This window comes from Oryctolagus cuniculus, chromosome 1 (genome assembly GCF_051225735.1).
Source record: "Oryctolagus cuniculus isolate XC-2025 breed Fujian yellow rabbit chromosome 1, ASM5122573v1, whole genome shotgun sequence".
NCBI lineage: Eukaryota > Metazoa > Chordata > Mammalia > Lagomorpha > Leporidae > Oryctolagus > Oryctolagus cuniculus.
Window position 1 is genome coordinate 15,324,160 of NC_142867.1, and position 14,271 is coordinate 15,338,430.

The following is a 14,271-nucleotide window of genomic DNA, read 5'->3' on the forward strand; positions in this document are numbered from 1 at the left end:
AAGCGTCACCAGAAATGCACATTATGAAAAAATAAACAGATTTCTTTTTGCACTTAAAATTATTTTTACTTTCATTTCATGCAGGTTTTGAAGTACTATACATACACACACACAAGTACTATGCATGTATATCTGTATATATGGACAATATCTATTCAATATAGCATCTGTTATATTTCATTTAATTGTTTTATAAAGAACTTCAGGTATATTGCCTTACTACCGGTATCAAGAATTGTAACATGTTGCCTGAAATTTTGGTTCATTTGCTTTCCTTGGATACTACTTATTACACATACATATTACTAGAAGATTTCAATTCAAACTTATGGTACACACAGAGAAATGGGTAAGGTTTACTCATGTGCAATAGGCTTTATTTCTGCCTTTTTATGTCCTTCCTCCCATTTTCACATTTCCTTAAATGTATTTAATTTACCTGTGTAAATATGGAGAGCACTAAGGCACTTTCAACTTTTTCATTTTGGAAATCCTTTGATGTACATATTCATATGGGTAAACATTCACACTTCTGATTGCTTTACATTTTATTAGCTCTATATAAAAACAAGGGAGATTAGGGAAGAAATGAATGTTGCAGTTTCTATTTCCAGTAGGAATTCTAAAAACAGGTTCAGCAATTATTCAGCTTGTGTAAAGCTGCATATTATGGAGGGACAGTATCTGCAAAAACAAACAAACAAACAAACAAACAAAAAACCTCACACATGAAATCTATGCAGTAAGAGCACAGGCAGAATTGGGAGCTAAACACTTGTGTATGAGGAGTGGATAAACTGAGATGAACAAAGCATGAAATTTAGAAAGTGCATACATAGTTTTATTGTTTATTTGCAAAGTGATTTCTAACACCTGTGACTCCAAAATACAGCTGGAATCAGAAAAACAGTTAAGAAAATAGAATTCTAGGAGTGATCATCCTATGCAATTTTGACAAAGACAAGCTAAGACATGCGATCTCCCAAAGTGGTTCTGAAGTGGTTCCAGGAATACGCTTTGTGAAAACTGACCTGAGCTTCTGTTGGCCTTGATATAAACAAGATGCCACTTATTCCAGTCTGCTTTGCTTATTGTGGAAGTAATCTACTTTGATGTTAATTCTAGAATTAATGTTTATTTTTAATACAAAAAGAATTAAAAATTCATAAATGCCTAGTGGAAAAAATTGACTTTCATAATGCAGTTACAGTTACAAGAGAAAAAAATCTATTTTTTTAACCTCAAGTTTAGGTCCATGTCTTAGCACAATGGGTAAGATTGAGTTGTTCTGTTTATTCTTTTTTTTTATTTTTTATTTTTATTATTTTTGACAGGCAGAGTGGACAGTGAGAGAGAGAGAGACAGAGAGAAAGGTCTTCCTTTGCCATTGGTTCACCCTCCAATGGCCGCCACGGCCGGTGGGCTGCGGCCGGCGCACAGCGCTGATCCGATGGCAGGAGCCAGGTGCTTCTCCTGGTCTCCCATGGGGTGCAGGGCCCAAGCACTTGGGCCATCCTCCACTGCACCTCCGGGCCACAGCAGAGAGCTGGCCTGGAAGAGGGGCAACCGGGACAGAATCTGGTGCCCCAACCGGGACTAGAACCCGGTGTGCCGGCGCCGCAAGGTAGAGGATTATCTTATTGAGCCACAGCGCCGGCCCTGTTTATTCTTGCCTTATAGAGTTTCAGGTTTTGGATCTGCTACTGGACATTTAATGTTCCTGCCGATCCAGAATCCTGCAGCCGATTTAGCCTTTGATTGCCTTAAGTTGTAATAGGAGCCTCCTAAGGCATGTTACTCCCTTCATTGCTGCTTCTAGTCTTTTCTGGCTTCTACTTCTTAGGGAAAGAGGACTCAGGGGCAGTGTGCCAGGAATTCCTTTATTATTTTTCTATTGCTATTGTAACAACGGTGCACAAACTTGGTGGATTAAAATAACAGACGTTTATCCTCTGGAATTTTGGAGGTGAGAAATCTAAATTCAGTTATCGTTGGCTGAAAATCACAATGTTTACAGCACACGTCCCACGCCAAGAATCCATTCTTCACTTCTTCCTCCTGCTTATGCTGTTGGCATTCTTTGGCTTGGAGGCACATCACTCCAATCTCTGCTTGGTGGTCACGTTTCCTCTTTTTCTTCTGCCTGTAGTCACCTTTATTCCAGCTCACTCTTATTTTAGTGGGTAATTATTCCATCTACATGTAAGGGTAGTAAAAAATTGGTGAAAAATGGAATTTTGCTGTTTGTTTTAGTGAAAAAATTTGAAATATGTACATATAAAAATCCCTCAAAAAGTTCATGGAAAATTTTTAAGAAAACCTGCATGTATTTCAAAACGGTTTTCAACAAAATAAACATATTTTTATTTCATTTTCATGAACATTTTAAAGAATTATTTATTTATTTGAAATTCAGAGTTACACAGAGAAAGAAGGAGAGGCAGAGAGAGGTCTTCCATTCTGCTGGTTCACTCCCCAAATGACCGCAACAGCCAGAGCTGAGCTGATCTGAAGCCAGGAGCCAGAAGCTTCTTTCGGGTCTCCCACACAGGTGCAGGGGCCCAAGCACTTGGGCCATCATCTACTGCTTTCCCTGGCCATAGCAGAGAGCTGGATAGGAATAGGAGCTGGTGGGACTCAAACAGGCACAGCATATGGGATGCCAGAGCTGCAGGCTGGGATTTTAGCCTGCTACATCACAGCACTGGCACCTTTCATGAACTTTTCAAAAATTCTATTTTATTTATTTATCTTTACAAAAAGGTTGTTATGTAATTTTATTTATTTATTTATTTATTTATTTATTTAAAAGTCAGAGTAACACAAAGAGAGGAGAGGCAGAGAGAGAGAAGAGAGTTCTTCCATCTGCTGGTTCACTCGACTCGAACTGGCACCCATATGGGATGCCGGCACTTCAGTCCAGGATGTTAACCTGCTGTGCCACAGTGCGGCCCCCACCCATTTATTTTAAAGTCAGAGTGGTAGAAGGAGATGGAGAGGCATAGGGTAAAAGAGAGGGAAAGAGAGAGAGAGAGAGAAAGAGAGAGAGAGAGAGAGAGAGAGAGAGAGAGAGAGACATTGTCCATCTGCTATTTCACTTCCCAAATGCCTGCAACAGTCAGGGATGAGTCAAGTGGAAACCAGGAGCCAAGAACTCCAGGAGTGGAGCTGGGTAGCAGGGACTCAGGTACTTGAGCCATTGCCTGCTGGTTCCCAGCCACATTAGCAGGCAGCTGTGTCAGAAGCAGAGATTGGACCCCTTCCCAGGCACTCTGATGTGAGAGGCGAGCATCCCAAGAGGTGGCTCAACCTTCAGCATCACAGTACCTTCCCGTCCCTGAAGGTTTTGAAGTACATTTGAGCTTTCAAAACTATTCATTTCAGAAAATTTAATTTTTTAAAAACTAGTAATAAAAATTATTACATAATACTATTATCCAAGTGAATCTATTCTTTTTATCAAGTTATACATTTTACTAAACTGTGCAAACCTGTATTCTTGGTTTACATGGATAAAAACTTCAATAAGCTATAATTATTTTTCAAGGAAATTTCAATACAATATATTCCAATGATATTCCAAAATATAGTTAAAATAAATAACATGCTCCTCCCATGTCGCTCCCCCTCTTCGTGGAGGAACGACACAGGACCCTGCGCTGTTCTTTTGTCTGCTCGGCCCTCCCCGGGTTTGCTGCTGGTTCTTCCCAGGTTGGCTACCGACCCTTCCACCTCCGTGGAAGGGCGGTTCCCCCTGGCCACTTTCCCCACTTCCGCGGGGGAGCGGCACACCGCCGGCCGGCTCTCTTGGGGGCTGCACAGGTGTTCCTTCAGATAGATGTTCCCCTTAGATGTTCCTGGTGCATGTTGTCTCTCTCCTCCTTTATAGTCCTCTTCCACCAATCCCAACTCTGCTACCCACACGCCGAGTACGCTGCTCTCCTCCAATCAGGAGCAGGTCCTACAGTTTATCGGTTGAACTGGAGGCAGCTGTGTAGAAGCTGTTTCTCCCTTCTCAGCGCCATATTGTGGGAGAGCAGATGCATAGAATAAGTCTTAATTCCAGTAACTTAGTCTAGTCCGAGTTGCTCCCCACACTCCCATGCAGTTATCTGGGTAAATTTAAATAATTAAAAGATCTGAAGAGACAAATCAGAGCACTCTATCAAATTCCCTTTTTTCATAGGTTCTGCATAATCCCCAAATATCTAGAAAACACCCAGAAGATAAGATACAGAGATTACATTCTCCTTCTGAAAGAAAAAGTATTAGAATGAAAACTAAAGAAGACACATACAGGATTGTATCCACAACAGATCTTCAAGGTAGCATAGCACTAATTTCTGAGCTATCGTCCTGGGGTGAGGTACCCATTTCAGCATCATCACAGGTCACCGTGTTTACTTGTTAAACTTATTATTCACTGAAGTAGTGTAAATTGAAAATGTCATCTCAAAAACTGAAAAAAGGAAGAAGGAAGGAGGGTGAGAGGGAGGGATGGGGGAGGCAATATTATGTTCTTAAATTGTGTCTACAAACCATACTGAATCTGTTATACACTAACTAAAAATTAAAATAAAAAATCATACATGAATGAGTGGGATTTTTCAGTCTTCTAGAATAATAATGATGGGACAAGCACATAGTAATATCTTAAGTCATAACACGTGCTTTAATTTTTTCACAGAAGAAGACAACAGAAACCCAAAATTAATGGAAGAGAAAAATTTCACTGAAGTGAAAGAGTTCATCCTTTTAGGCTTCACAGCAGACTTGAGGTTCCAACGAGTGCTGTTCTTCATCTTCCTCATCATTTATGTCTTCAGCCTCTTAGGGAATATCACCCTGATTTCTTTGATTTGTGTGGACTGTCGGCTCCACACACCCATGTATTTCTTCATCGGAAACTTGTCACTCCTGGATCTCTGGTATTCCTCCGTCTATGCCCCCAAAATCCTGAGGATTTGCATCTCCGATGACAAAAGCATCTCCGTGGCTGGTTGCCTGGCTCAGTTCTTCTTTTCTGCCGGGCTGGCCTACAGTGAGTGCTATCTGTTGGCAGCCATGGCTTATGATCGCTACGCAGCCATCTCCAGCCCTCTGCTTTATGCCCAGGCCATGTCCCCGAGGTTATGTGCCAGTCTTGTTGCAGCTTCATACCTAGGTGGATTTGTTAACTCAACCATAATCACCACTGAGACATTTACTCTGAGTTTTTGTGGCAGCAACATCATCGATGACTTCTTCTGTGATCTGCCCCCACTTGTGAAGTTGGCGTGTGATGTGAAGGAGAGCTACCAGGCTGTGCTGTACTTTATCCTGGCCTCCAATGTCATCACTCCTACCATACTTATTCTCGCCTCCTATCTCTTCATCATCGCTGCCATCCTGAGGATCCACTCCACTCAGGGCCGCCTCAAAGCCTTCTCCACCTGTGGGTCTCACCTGACGGCTGTCACCTTGTATTATGGTTCAATTCTCTTCATTTACTCCCGGCCCAGCACTAGCTATGCCCTGGAACGTGACAAAGTAGTGTCAGTGTTCTACACTGTGGTAATTCCCATGTTGAACCCCATGATCTATAGCTTAAGAAACAAAGATGTCAAGGACGCCTTGAGAAAAATGCTAGAGAAAGCAACGTTTTCTTAAATGAAAATACTTGTTTGGCAGAGGTTTTTTCCACAGGCTATCTCCATGTCATTGTTTTCCTCCTGTACTGTCAGAAAACAATAAAATGAGGAAGGAAAAAACCATGCATAATGTGGAAAACTGCAATCTGCTTTTTTTGTTAAGTTGGCACTAATGTATTTTAATTTGCTTATAAAATGAGGCTGATGTATTTGGAATAACTTTTCTATGTGCTAAATAACTTGTAGCAGCAGGGGCTGTAAAACTGTTGGTTATCTGAGAATTTGAAATAAGAATTTTAAAATAAATTTACTTGGTATTTAACAGTTTATACTGTAATATTTTAAATAAACGATAAAATATAGCTGGCTATGTATGTATTAAATGATTGCAAATCCCATGAATTACAGGTGAGAAATCAGCGTTATAAGCACAGGACTAACAACCCCAAAAGTACTTACCTCACTTGTTAGGAGAGAGAGTTCACAAGTCAGACTAAAAATAGACAGTGTAAAATGCCCTTAGAAATAAATTTATTTATTTATCTTTCTGATTCTCATTTCCTGACTTAACAGCATGAAAATATAAATGATTTCTCTGAAAATAGAGAAAGTAGATAACAAATATCCTTAATTAGAGTCACTTGTACTTAAAAGTTTTTTTCAATAATTAAAGAATAAATGGCAAAAATTGGCAGCTGTATGGTATTTTTAGAGAAGCAGATGTAATTAGTAAAGAGTTGAGAAATAAAAAGATAAACAGAAACAGAGAGTTATATTTCAAAAGCTGTACAAGCAGGGGAAGATTCAGAATGTAAATCTCCATGGGGAGAAGCAGTGACTGATGACAATCAAGGTTCTATGCATGTTTGTGTCTTCTCCTAGTTTTTTGGAAAAATTAATTAGAAAACATGTCATTATGATGTATTACACTCCTAATTTTAAGAATTTTTAGATGTAAGACACGAAGTTGTTCCAACATCAAAAGGCCTTAATACTGATAACCAAATTTATAGTTTGTTTAATGTTGCCATATCAAAAGAGCATGATCTGATGGACTTAAAAATCAACAATTTCTTTTCTTTTTTTTAAATGTTTTATAAATTTATTTGCAGATAGAGTTAGACAGTGAGAGGGAGAGACAGAGAGAAAGGTCTTCCTTCCGTTGTTTCACTCCCCAAATGGCCGCTACGACCAGAGCTACACCCATCCGAAGCCAGGAGCCAGGTGCTTCTTCCTGGTCTCCCATGTGGGTGCAGGGCCCAAGCACTTCGGCCATCCTCCCCTGCCCCAGGGCCACAGCAGAGAGCTGGACTGGAAGAGGGGCAACTGGGACTAGAACCTGGCGCCCATATGAGATTCCAGCGCCACAGGCGGAGGATTAGCCAAGTGAGCCACGGTGCCGGCCCCAATTGTTTCCATTTCTGTTGGTTAAAAGGATAAAATAGTTTCTGTTTTCTGAGAATTTTTGTGATCTGGTGACTAGTTAACTTCTTCAGGGTACTATATTCCACACGTGTTTATTTAACCTCTCTCAATCCCTTTACTTAGTCAGGCTCTCTTGTGTGAAAGCTCTGATACTTTTCTTATGATGGGATAGCTCTCTCTTCCCTCCTTACCTCAGTGGGAGATTAGTTGGATCATTTTCAAGTCTTCTTTAAAAAGCTTGTTTTTTCTGGGAAGATTGTGAGTAGTAGATTGGAAAATTTATTCCATCAATTATTTGTCTTCTTAGAGTTATAATAAGTATATTAAATAGATCTGTCCAGATAAACTCATTTTTCCCAAATAATATTGTATTAAAATGAAGCTTTTGTGCATATCAACAGGTGATAATGCGGCAATGAAAGTTCTTAGTCACCATTGAGTTGGTGGCTATAGATCACCATTTCATACATATAATAACCATAAATTCCTGCCCCGGAAATAACTACCTAAGCTTGAACAGATTCAGAGCAAAAACAAAACCGTGCAAATGCATATCAGCATATTATATATCTAACTGAAAACTCCTAACTATGTGAAATTATTATGGGGAAATCAATCATACAAGCAAGCCAGGTTGGTAGGAAGGTCTAACAGATGGAGAGAAATGATGAAGAGGAGAGGTAGGAGTGAAAGTCAAAGCCATATTACACAGTCTTCTGTAGAGCACCAAGGCATTGGTGCTCTGTATGCTATGAAAGATGCATATTGTATTAACAGAAACGTGGAATTATCTTTAGACCTTTGGTTTTCTTTTCCTTGCAACATCAGCAGCCAAATCACCTGCTGATGGAACTTTTGCCCCTGCATTTGAAATAGCAGCACACCCATACCTTGCTTCTTAACAAGAAGGAGCACAAGAGAAGTTTTGAGTTTGAATTCTAGTAACAAACTTAGTGCAGTTTTCTTTGAAGATAAATGTTTTAAATACTGACATATACCAATATCCTCTTAAAGTTTTAGGTTACTCCCTCTGTTTTAATAACTGCAAGGAATGTCAGCTGGCTATTAAAACAAGGGTTTTATGCAGGATCTGATCTAAATTTACCAGTATTCCAGCAAATGGAAAAAAGTGGAAAACTAACATTTATAAGAACAAGATTTTTTAAAATTCACTTTTGGGGGTTAGAAGAGCTTGTCAGGTGTAAGAGGGCTTTGAAATTGCGTTAATTAGCAGAATACTTGAAAAAGATCTTTTACATATGAGGGAGGTAAATGATGACAGATGAGTGATACATCCTCGATTCAGAAGATTCTGGGTTCAAATATAAGTTCTGCTGTTGATGGCTTCTATGACTTCGTCCATGAACTCTCTGTACTTCAGTGTTATCAAATATAACATAGGAAAAAATAGCATCTACATTATAAAGTTGTGATGGGAAAAGTGAGTTAATTTTAGGCCTTAGAACAGTAACTAGCACGTTACTGTTATAGTACAGTATATGTATGCACACATATTACCTATTTATACTAAAAGAAGCAGGAGTTGTACATGCCCAGGTTTGGGCAAGACTGAAGCCAGGAGCGCAGAAGCTTCTTCCAGGTATTCCATGTGAGTGCAGGGTCCGAGTACTTGGGCCATCTTATGCTGGTTTCCCAGGTATATTAGTAAGGAGCTTATTCAGAAGTGGAGCAGTTGAGACTCAAACTAGCACCCATATGGGATGCCAGCACTGCAGGCAGGGGCTTAATCCACTGTGTTGACCTGGATTTTCATTTTACCCATTTGTCTTATGAGAGTAAGTTCATGAATGAAATTTTTAATTTAAAAATCATTTCTAGTCCAACGGTCTTCGTAAGTTGTAGATTGAAATTCAGTAGTTTAATAAAGTGTAGAGAAGCCCAAAAATTTCTTAGCCAATATTGATTTAATCAATGCACTTGTCAGCTTGCTTCAATCGAAAAATAGATTTTTTTCCCCCTCTAATGGTGATCAGGTTTTCTCCTCTGGGAACATAGAAATGGAAAATCTCACCTTCCTGACTGAGTTCATCCTGGTGGGCTTATCAGCAGACCCCCGCTGGCAGCTGATTCTATTTGGAATATTTCTGATGATGTATTTATTAACATTGTCAGGCATCATGACCCTTGATACCCTAATCTGGATTGACTCCTGTCTGCATACACCTATGTACTTTCTCATTGGCAACTTGTCCTTTTTGGATTTCTGGTACACCTATGTGTACACCCGCAAAATCCTGGTCAATTGTGTTTCAGAAGACAAACGCATCTCCTTGGCTGGATGTGGGGCTCAGCTATTTTTCTCCTGTTTCTTAGCCTACACTGAGTGCTTTCTCCTGGCAGCTATGGCATATGACTGCTATATGGCAATTTGTAACCCACTGCTTTATTCAAGTATCATGTCCACTTTGCTGTGTACTGGGCTTGTTGCTGGCTCCTATGTAGGGGGACTGTTGAATGGCATTTCGTGCTAAAAGCATGTTCAGTTCTCTCTGTCAGGTCACACACCAGTGTATTACCACTAGGGGACAATGGCATCAAGCAAAGTGAAATAAACAAACTGACACCAATAACAAAAATACCAAAACCTTCATAAGGCCCTCAGTTCCTTCTGCTTTTTTCTTTGTCCTGGTTGAGGAACACAGCATGTTGATTACTGTGTGACCAGACCTGTTGCATGTTTCTTTCATGCAACTGGTCTCATGTGCATAGGCATTACAAGGAAATAACAAAACAAAAAACTGAAACACATAGAAACTAGCTCTTTTGCTTTAGTCGTATTCTGTAAGGACTCAAAAACTCCATAATCCAAGCTCCGTGTGATGGAAACACCTAAGTGCAATGTTTGATGTCCTGCAGTGCTTTGAAAATATGTATTTCTGTCCCCTCTGTATGCAAGTGTCCCTTATAAATGCTTTGAAATGATCACCTGGAATTTAGTGCTCCTTTCTCAAAATAATCATTTATTTATTTGAAAGTCTGATTTATACAGGGACAGAGAGAGAAAAAGGGAGAGAGAAAGAAGGAGAGAGAAAAGGGAGGGAGAGAGAGAGCGGGAGGGATGGAGGGAGAGAGAGAGAGAGAGAGAGAGAGAGAGAAAGTGTGTCAGAGAGATATCTCCCCATCTGTTGGTTCATTCTCCTGATGGTCGCAATGGCCAGGGATGGATCAGACTGAAGCCAGAGGCCAGCAGCTTCATCCAGGTCTCCCAACATAGGTGGAAAGGGTCTAAATACTCGGGCCATCTTTGGCTGCGTTTCGCAGGCCATCAGCAGAGAGCTGGACAGAAAGTGGGGCAACTGGGACATGAACTGGTGCCTTATGGGATGCTGACGTCACAGGAATGGGCCTTGTCTTGCTGCACCACAATGCCAGCCCCAGGGCTTCTTTCTTGGAATCTCAGCAGGCTCCATCATTGCCACTCTTTAGGGAAACTCCGACCAGAGTTTCAGTTGGATGGAACACAATTCTAGACCCAATGCTTGTATTTTTTCACAAGAATATTTTAATTATGAAAAAAGAGATATAATTCAATATTTATTACTCAGCAGATTTAGTTGGTATTTCACTCAATACCTTTTACAAGCGTTCAGCTTGTGGATTATTAGCTCTGTTTTATAAATGAGGAGCTTGAAGCTCAGAGGCTAGGACTTCTTATTGAATTATTGAGTGTGCTGAAATGGGCGCGCTTTACATTTATCATCAGCTTTTAAAAACACAGGTCAAATAATTATAGACATTTCACCATTTATGCTAAGTTTAACATTTCTCTTATACACAGGCATTTTCCTTACATATCATGTCCTCTCTACACACAGACATATACACACACTCACAATACACAATAGCATTCCTTGCTCTCTTATCCTTGAAAAGGCCCTGTGAATTCTTCATTGGTATTTGGGGATTTCCCAAATGTCAATGATCCATATGATATTTGCTTCAAATATCCATAATAGACATTATGTAGATAAAAATAATGGAGTCAATAGAAAGGAGAACAAAGTGAAGTTTAGTTCTTAGGGTCACAAGCAGTATTAGATACCTTTCTATTTTATAATAAACTCAGATATAGCTTTTTTAAAAAAAATTAAATTGTATCATGATCTAACTACTAAATCCAAATAATTAAAATAAACATTTTTGTAGTTGAATTTTATCTAAGCCAAATTTAAAAAAATCAGTTTAACAACCATTTGTGAAGCAGATTGTTATCACTTAGCACTGATTTGGAAACATGCATGTGGATTCAGACTTAGGACTGTGCTAACTTGAAGAGTTTCTTCAGAGCTTCTTTCACATCCTTATTCCTCAGACTGTAGATCATGGGGTTCAACATGGGGAACAACACAGTATAAAAGGTAGAAACCATCTTGTCCCTCTCCAGGGAGTAGCTGGAACTTGGGCGGGAGTAAATATAGAGAATGGAGCCGTAGTACAAGGTCACAGAGATCAGGTGGGAGGAACAAGTGGAGAAGGCCTTGAGGCGGCCTTGGGTGGAGCGGATCCTTAGGATGGCAGCGATGATGAACAAGTAGGAGGCCAAGATGAGCATGGTGGGGGTAATGACGTTAGAGGCCAGGAGAAAGTACAACACAGCCTGGTAGCTCTCCCTCACATCACATGCCAACTTTATCAGGGGTGGGACATCACAGAAGAAGTCATCAATGACATTGTCATCACAGAAATCCAATGTGAATGTGTTACTGGTTAATATTATTGCATTGATAAATCCCCCAGTGTAGGAAACTAAAACCAATGAGATGCATAATCTCCTGGTCATGGCCTGAGCATATAGCAGGGGATTGGAGATGGCCACATAGCGGTCATAAGCCATGGCAGCCAACAGGTAACACTCACTATAGGCCAGCCCAGCGGAGAAGAAGAACTGAGAAAGGCAGCCAGCAAAGGAGATGCTTTTGTCTTCAGAGATGCACGTCACTAGGATCTTAGGAGTATAGACAGAGGAATACCAGAGATCCAGGAATGACAAATTTCCAATGAAAAAATACATGGGTGTGTGTAGCCGGGAGTCATTGCAGGTTAACACTATGAGAGTGGTATTTCCTACCAAGGTCATAGAGTAGATGCCAAGGAATACCACAAACAAGACCAACTTCATCACGGGGTTTGTTGTGAAGCCCAGCAGGATGAACTCAGTTACTGTATGATTGCCCTTCTCCATTGTTTAAAGAGAGATATCACCTATGAACAGAGTAGATAAGAGTTCAGTTCCCTCAAGCAACACACCAATGAAGACATTCTGTATGTTTTCCCTCTGAACACTAAGGAAGGATCTTCACTTGGGAGGAATCTTTCCTGCCTGTAGCTGGTGATGAGAGTTTTCTGAACTTTGATAAAATCTACTTAATGCAGAAAAGACTAATTACTGTGTGTCAGGGGGTTTTTATATATTTATTTATTAAAAGTTTTTTCTTGGACCACAGGTGCTGTTGTAGGCACGGATATGTAGATTTGATAAGGATTGATCTGCCTCATTTTCTTTGTAGTCTTTATTTAGAAGAGATCTCTGGAAAAAACAAGTACAGATAGATTTTTAGTTAATGTTTGAAGCTACTAAGGAAATAAAACATGATGATGAGCTAATTGAATATAGACACGGAGAAAAGTAAAAAATCATTTTGATGTCTCCCAGCTAGGAATGGACAAGTTAGAACTCAAAAGTAGTGAAAATGCTCTGTGGTTTATGGTTGGCGGCTGATGACAATTTTTTTTCCTCCCAGTGAAAGAGGAATTTATCTCTTCACCTAATCTGCACATCCCCTTCAAATACATATTATCAATCCCAAACAAGGAATAATATTGAGAATTTTGATGAAATTACAATGGGAATCATCAAATTAAACTGTATTTTAGGCAAGAGAAGTGATGCCATTTTTTGTTTTTCGTGTCTAAAATCTAGGACTGGCATGACTTCCAGTCACTATAATGCTGGAGATAATTTTTAGAAAGATAACTATCTCAAGTTGATACTGTTTGAAACAGCCAGTCCAAATTTTGTTATATTTAAGAGTCTTTTATAAAACAAGCATTTTTAATGTTTTTTTCACAGATCCGAAATGAAATTTATAGTTAATGTAACTCAATTCTCTCTCTCTCTCTCTCTCTCTATATATATATATATATAATATATATAAATTACATATATATATGTGAATAAGTGTGGAAACTATCCTAATGTACAATGACAGAAAAGTATTTTATAATGAACTTATCTGATAATAAGTCCATTTTTATTTCCTGAAAATAATGTGAACCATAACATGTAAATGAATTTCACTTAGTGAAATAGACAATTCATTCAGAATCATATCATTATGAATGTATTCATGACTCAAAGATCAGAAATATCCGTTGTATTAGATATAATGTTTTTACAATATGTTGACAATCTTAAAAATTTTCCAAATAAAACAAAAGACAATCATCTCCCAATTTTAAGATCCTAGGTAGAATCTAAATATAGAAAACCTTGCAAAATATGCTTTTTCTTTTTTTATATAGAGTGGAGTAGATTTCCAACTCATGTAATTAAAATCTTTTTCAAAGCACAAATATCCATCAAGACCCTCACTCAAGGGGGTTGGATAATTTCTCATTGAACAAAACATTCTGGGAATGCCTGAAATTTTCATCTTTGTCTTTAATATATTAAAAGCCAGTAGGTTCCTGATCTTTGTGACAACCACAATTTAAACAACAATGGTTCTTAAACAGTGTTATAACTCTTAAGAAATTTTGCTCCAAATAATTATATTTTACTTTCTGATTTTTTATAAGTTCTTGATGAAAATAACTGGAAAAAATTCCTAAATTGTTAAATTACCTGTGGTGGCAGAGTCCTATTCAATTCTTCTCATTGATTCTTTGGATTCAAGCAGAGATAGTAGCCCACTTGAACATAAACTTCATCATGTCAAGGATTTTTGTTTCACTCATTATCATATATCCCAGTGCCTATAATAACATCTAGTATATAACAGACACAATAAATATTTTTTTAACAGGCAGAGTGGACAGTGAGAGAGAGACAGAGAGAAAGGTCTTCCTTTTGCTGTTGGTTCACCCTCCAATGGCCGCCGCGGCCAGCACTGATCCAATGGCAGGAGCCAGGTACTTATCCTGGTCTCCCATGGGGTGCAGGGCCCAAGCACTTGGGCCATCCTCCACTGCACTC

At 39.2% G+C, this 14,271-nt stretch overlaps 3 protein-coding genes across 3 annotated transcripts; 2 read left to right on the forward strand and 1 right to left on the reverse strand.

The window, feature by feature from the left end:
* Nucleotides 1-4,713: 4,713 nt before the first annotated feature.
* On the forward strand, nucleotides 4,714-5,649 carry LOC100354407 (olfactory receptor 9G19-like). Its single transcript, XM_002708955.4, has one exon. The coding sequence runs from the start codon at nucleotides 4,714-4,716 to the stop codon at nucleotides 5,647-5,649; it is 936 nt and encodes a 311-aa protein (XP_002709001.2).
* A 3,424-nt stretch (nucleotides 5,650-9,073) lies between these two features.
* LOC149128309 (olfactory receptor 9G4-like) lies at nucleotides 9,074-9,547 on the forward strand. Its single transcript, XM_089305479.1, has one exon. The coding sequence runs from the start codon at nucleotides 9,074-9,076 to the stop codon at nucleotides 9,545-9,547; it is 474 nt and encodes a 157-aa protein (XP_089161605.1).
* A 1,781-nt stretch (nucleotides 9,548-11,328) lies between these two features.
* On the reverse strand, nucleotides 11,329-12,258 carry LOC100354160 (olfactory receptor 9G19-like). The gene has a single exon (XM_002708954.3). It carries the CDS (start codon nucleotides 12,256-12,258, stop codon nucleotides 11,329-11,331), a length of 930 nt encoding a protein of 309 aa, XP_002709000.3.
* Nucleotides 12,259-14,271: the final 2,013 nt, after the last annotated feature.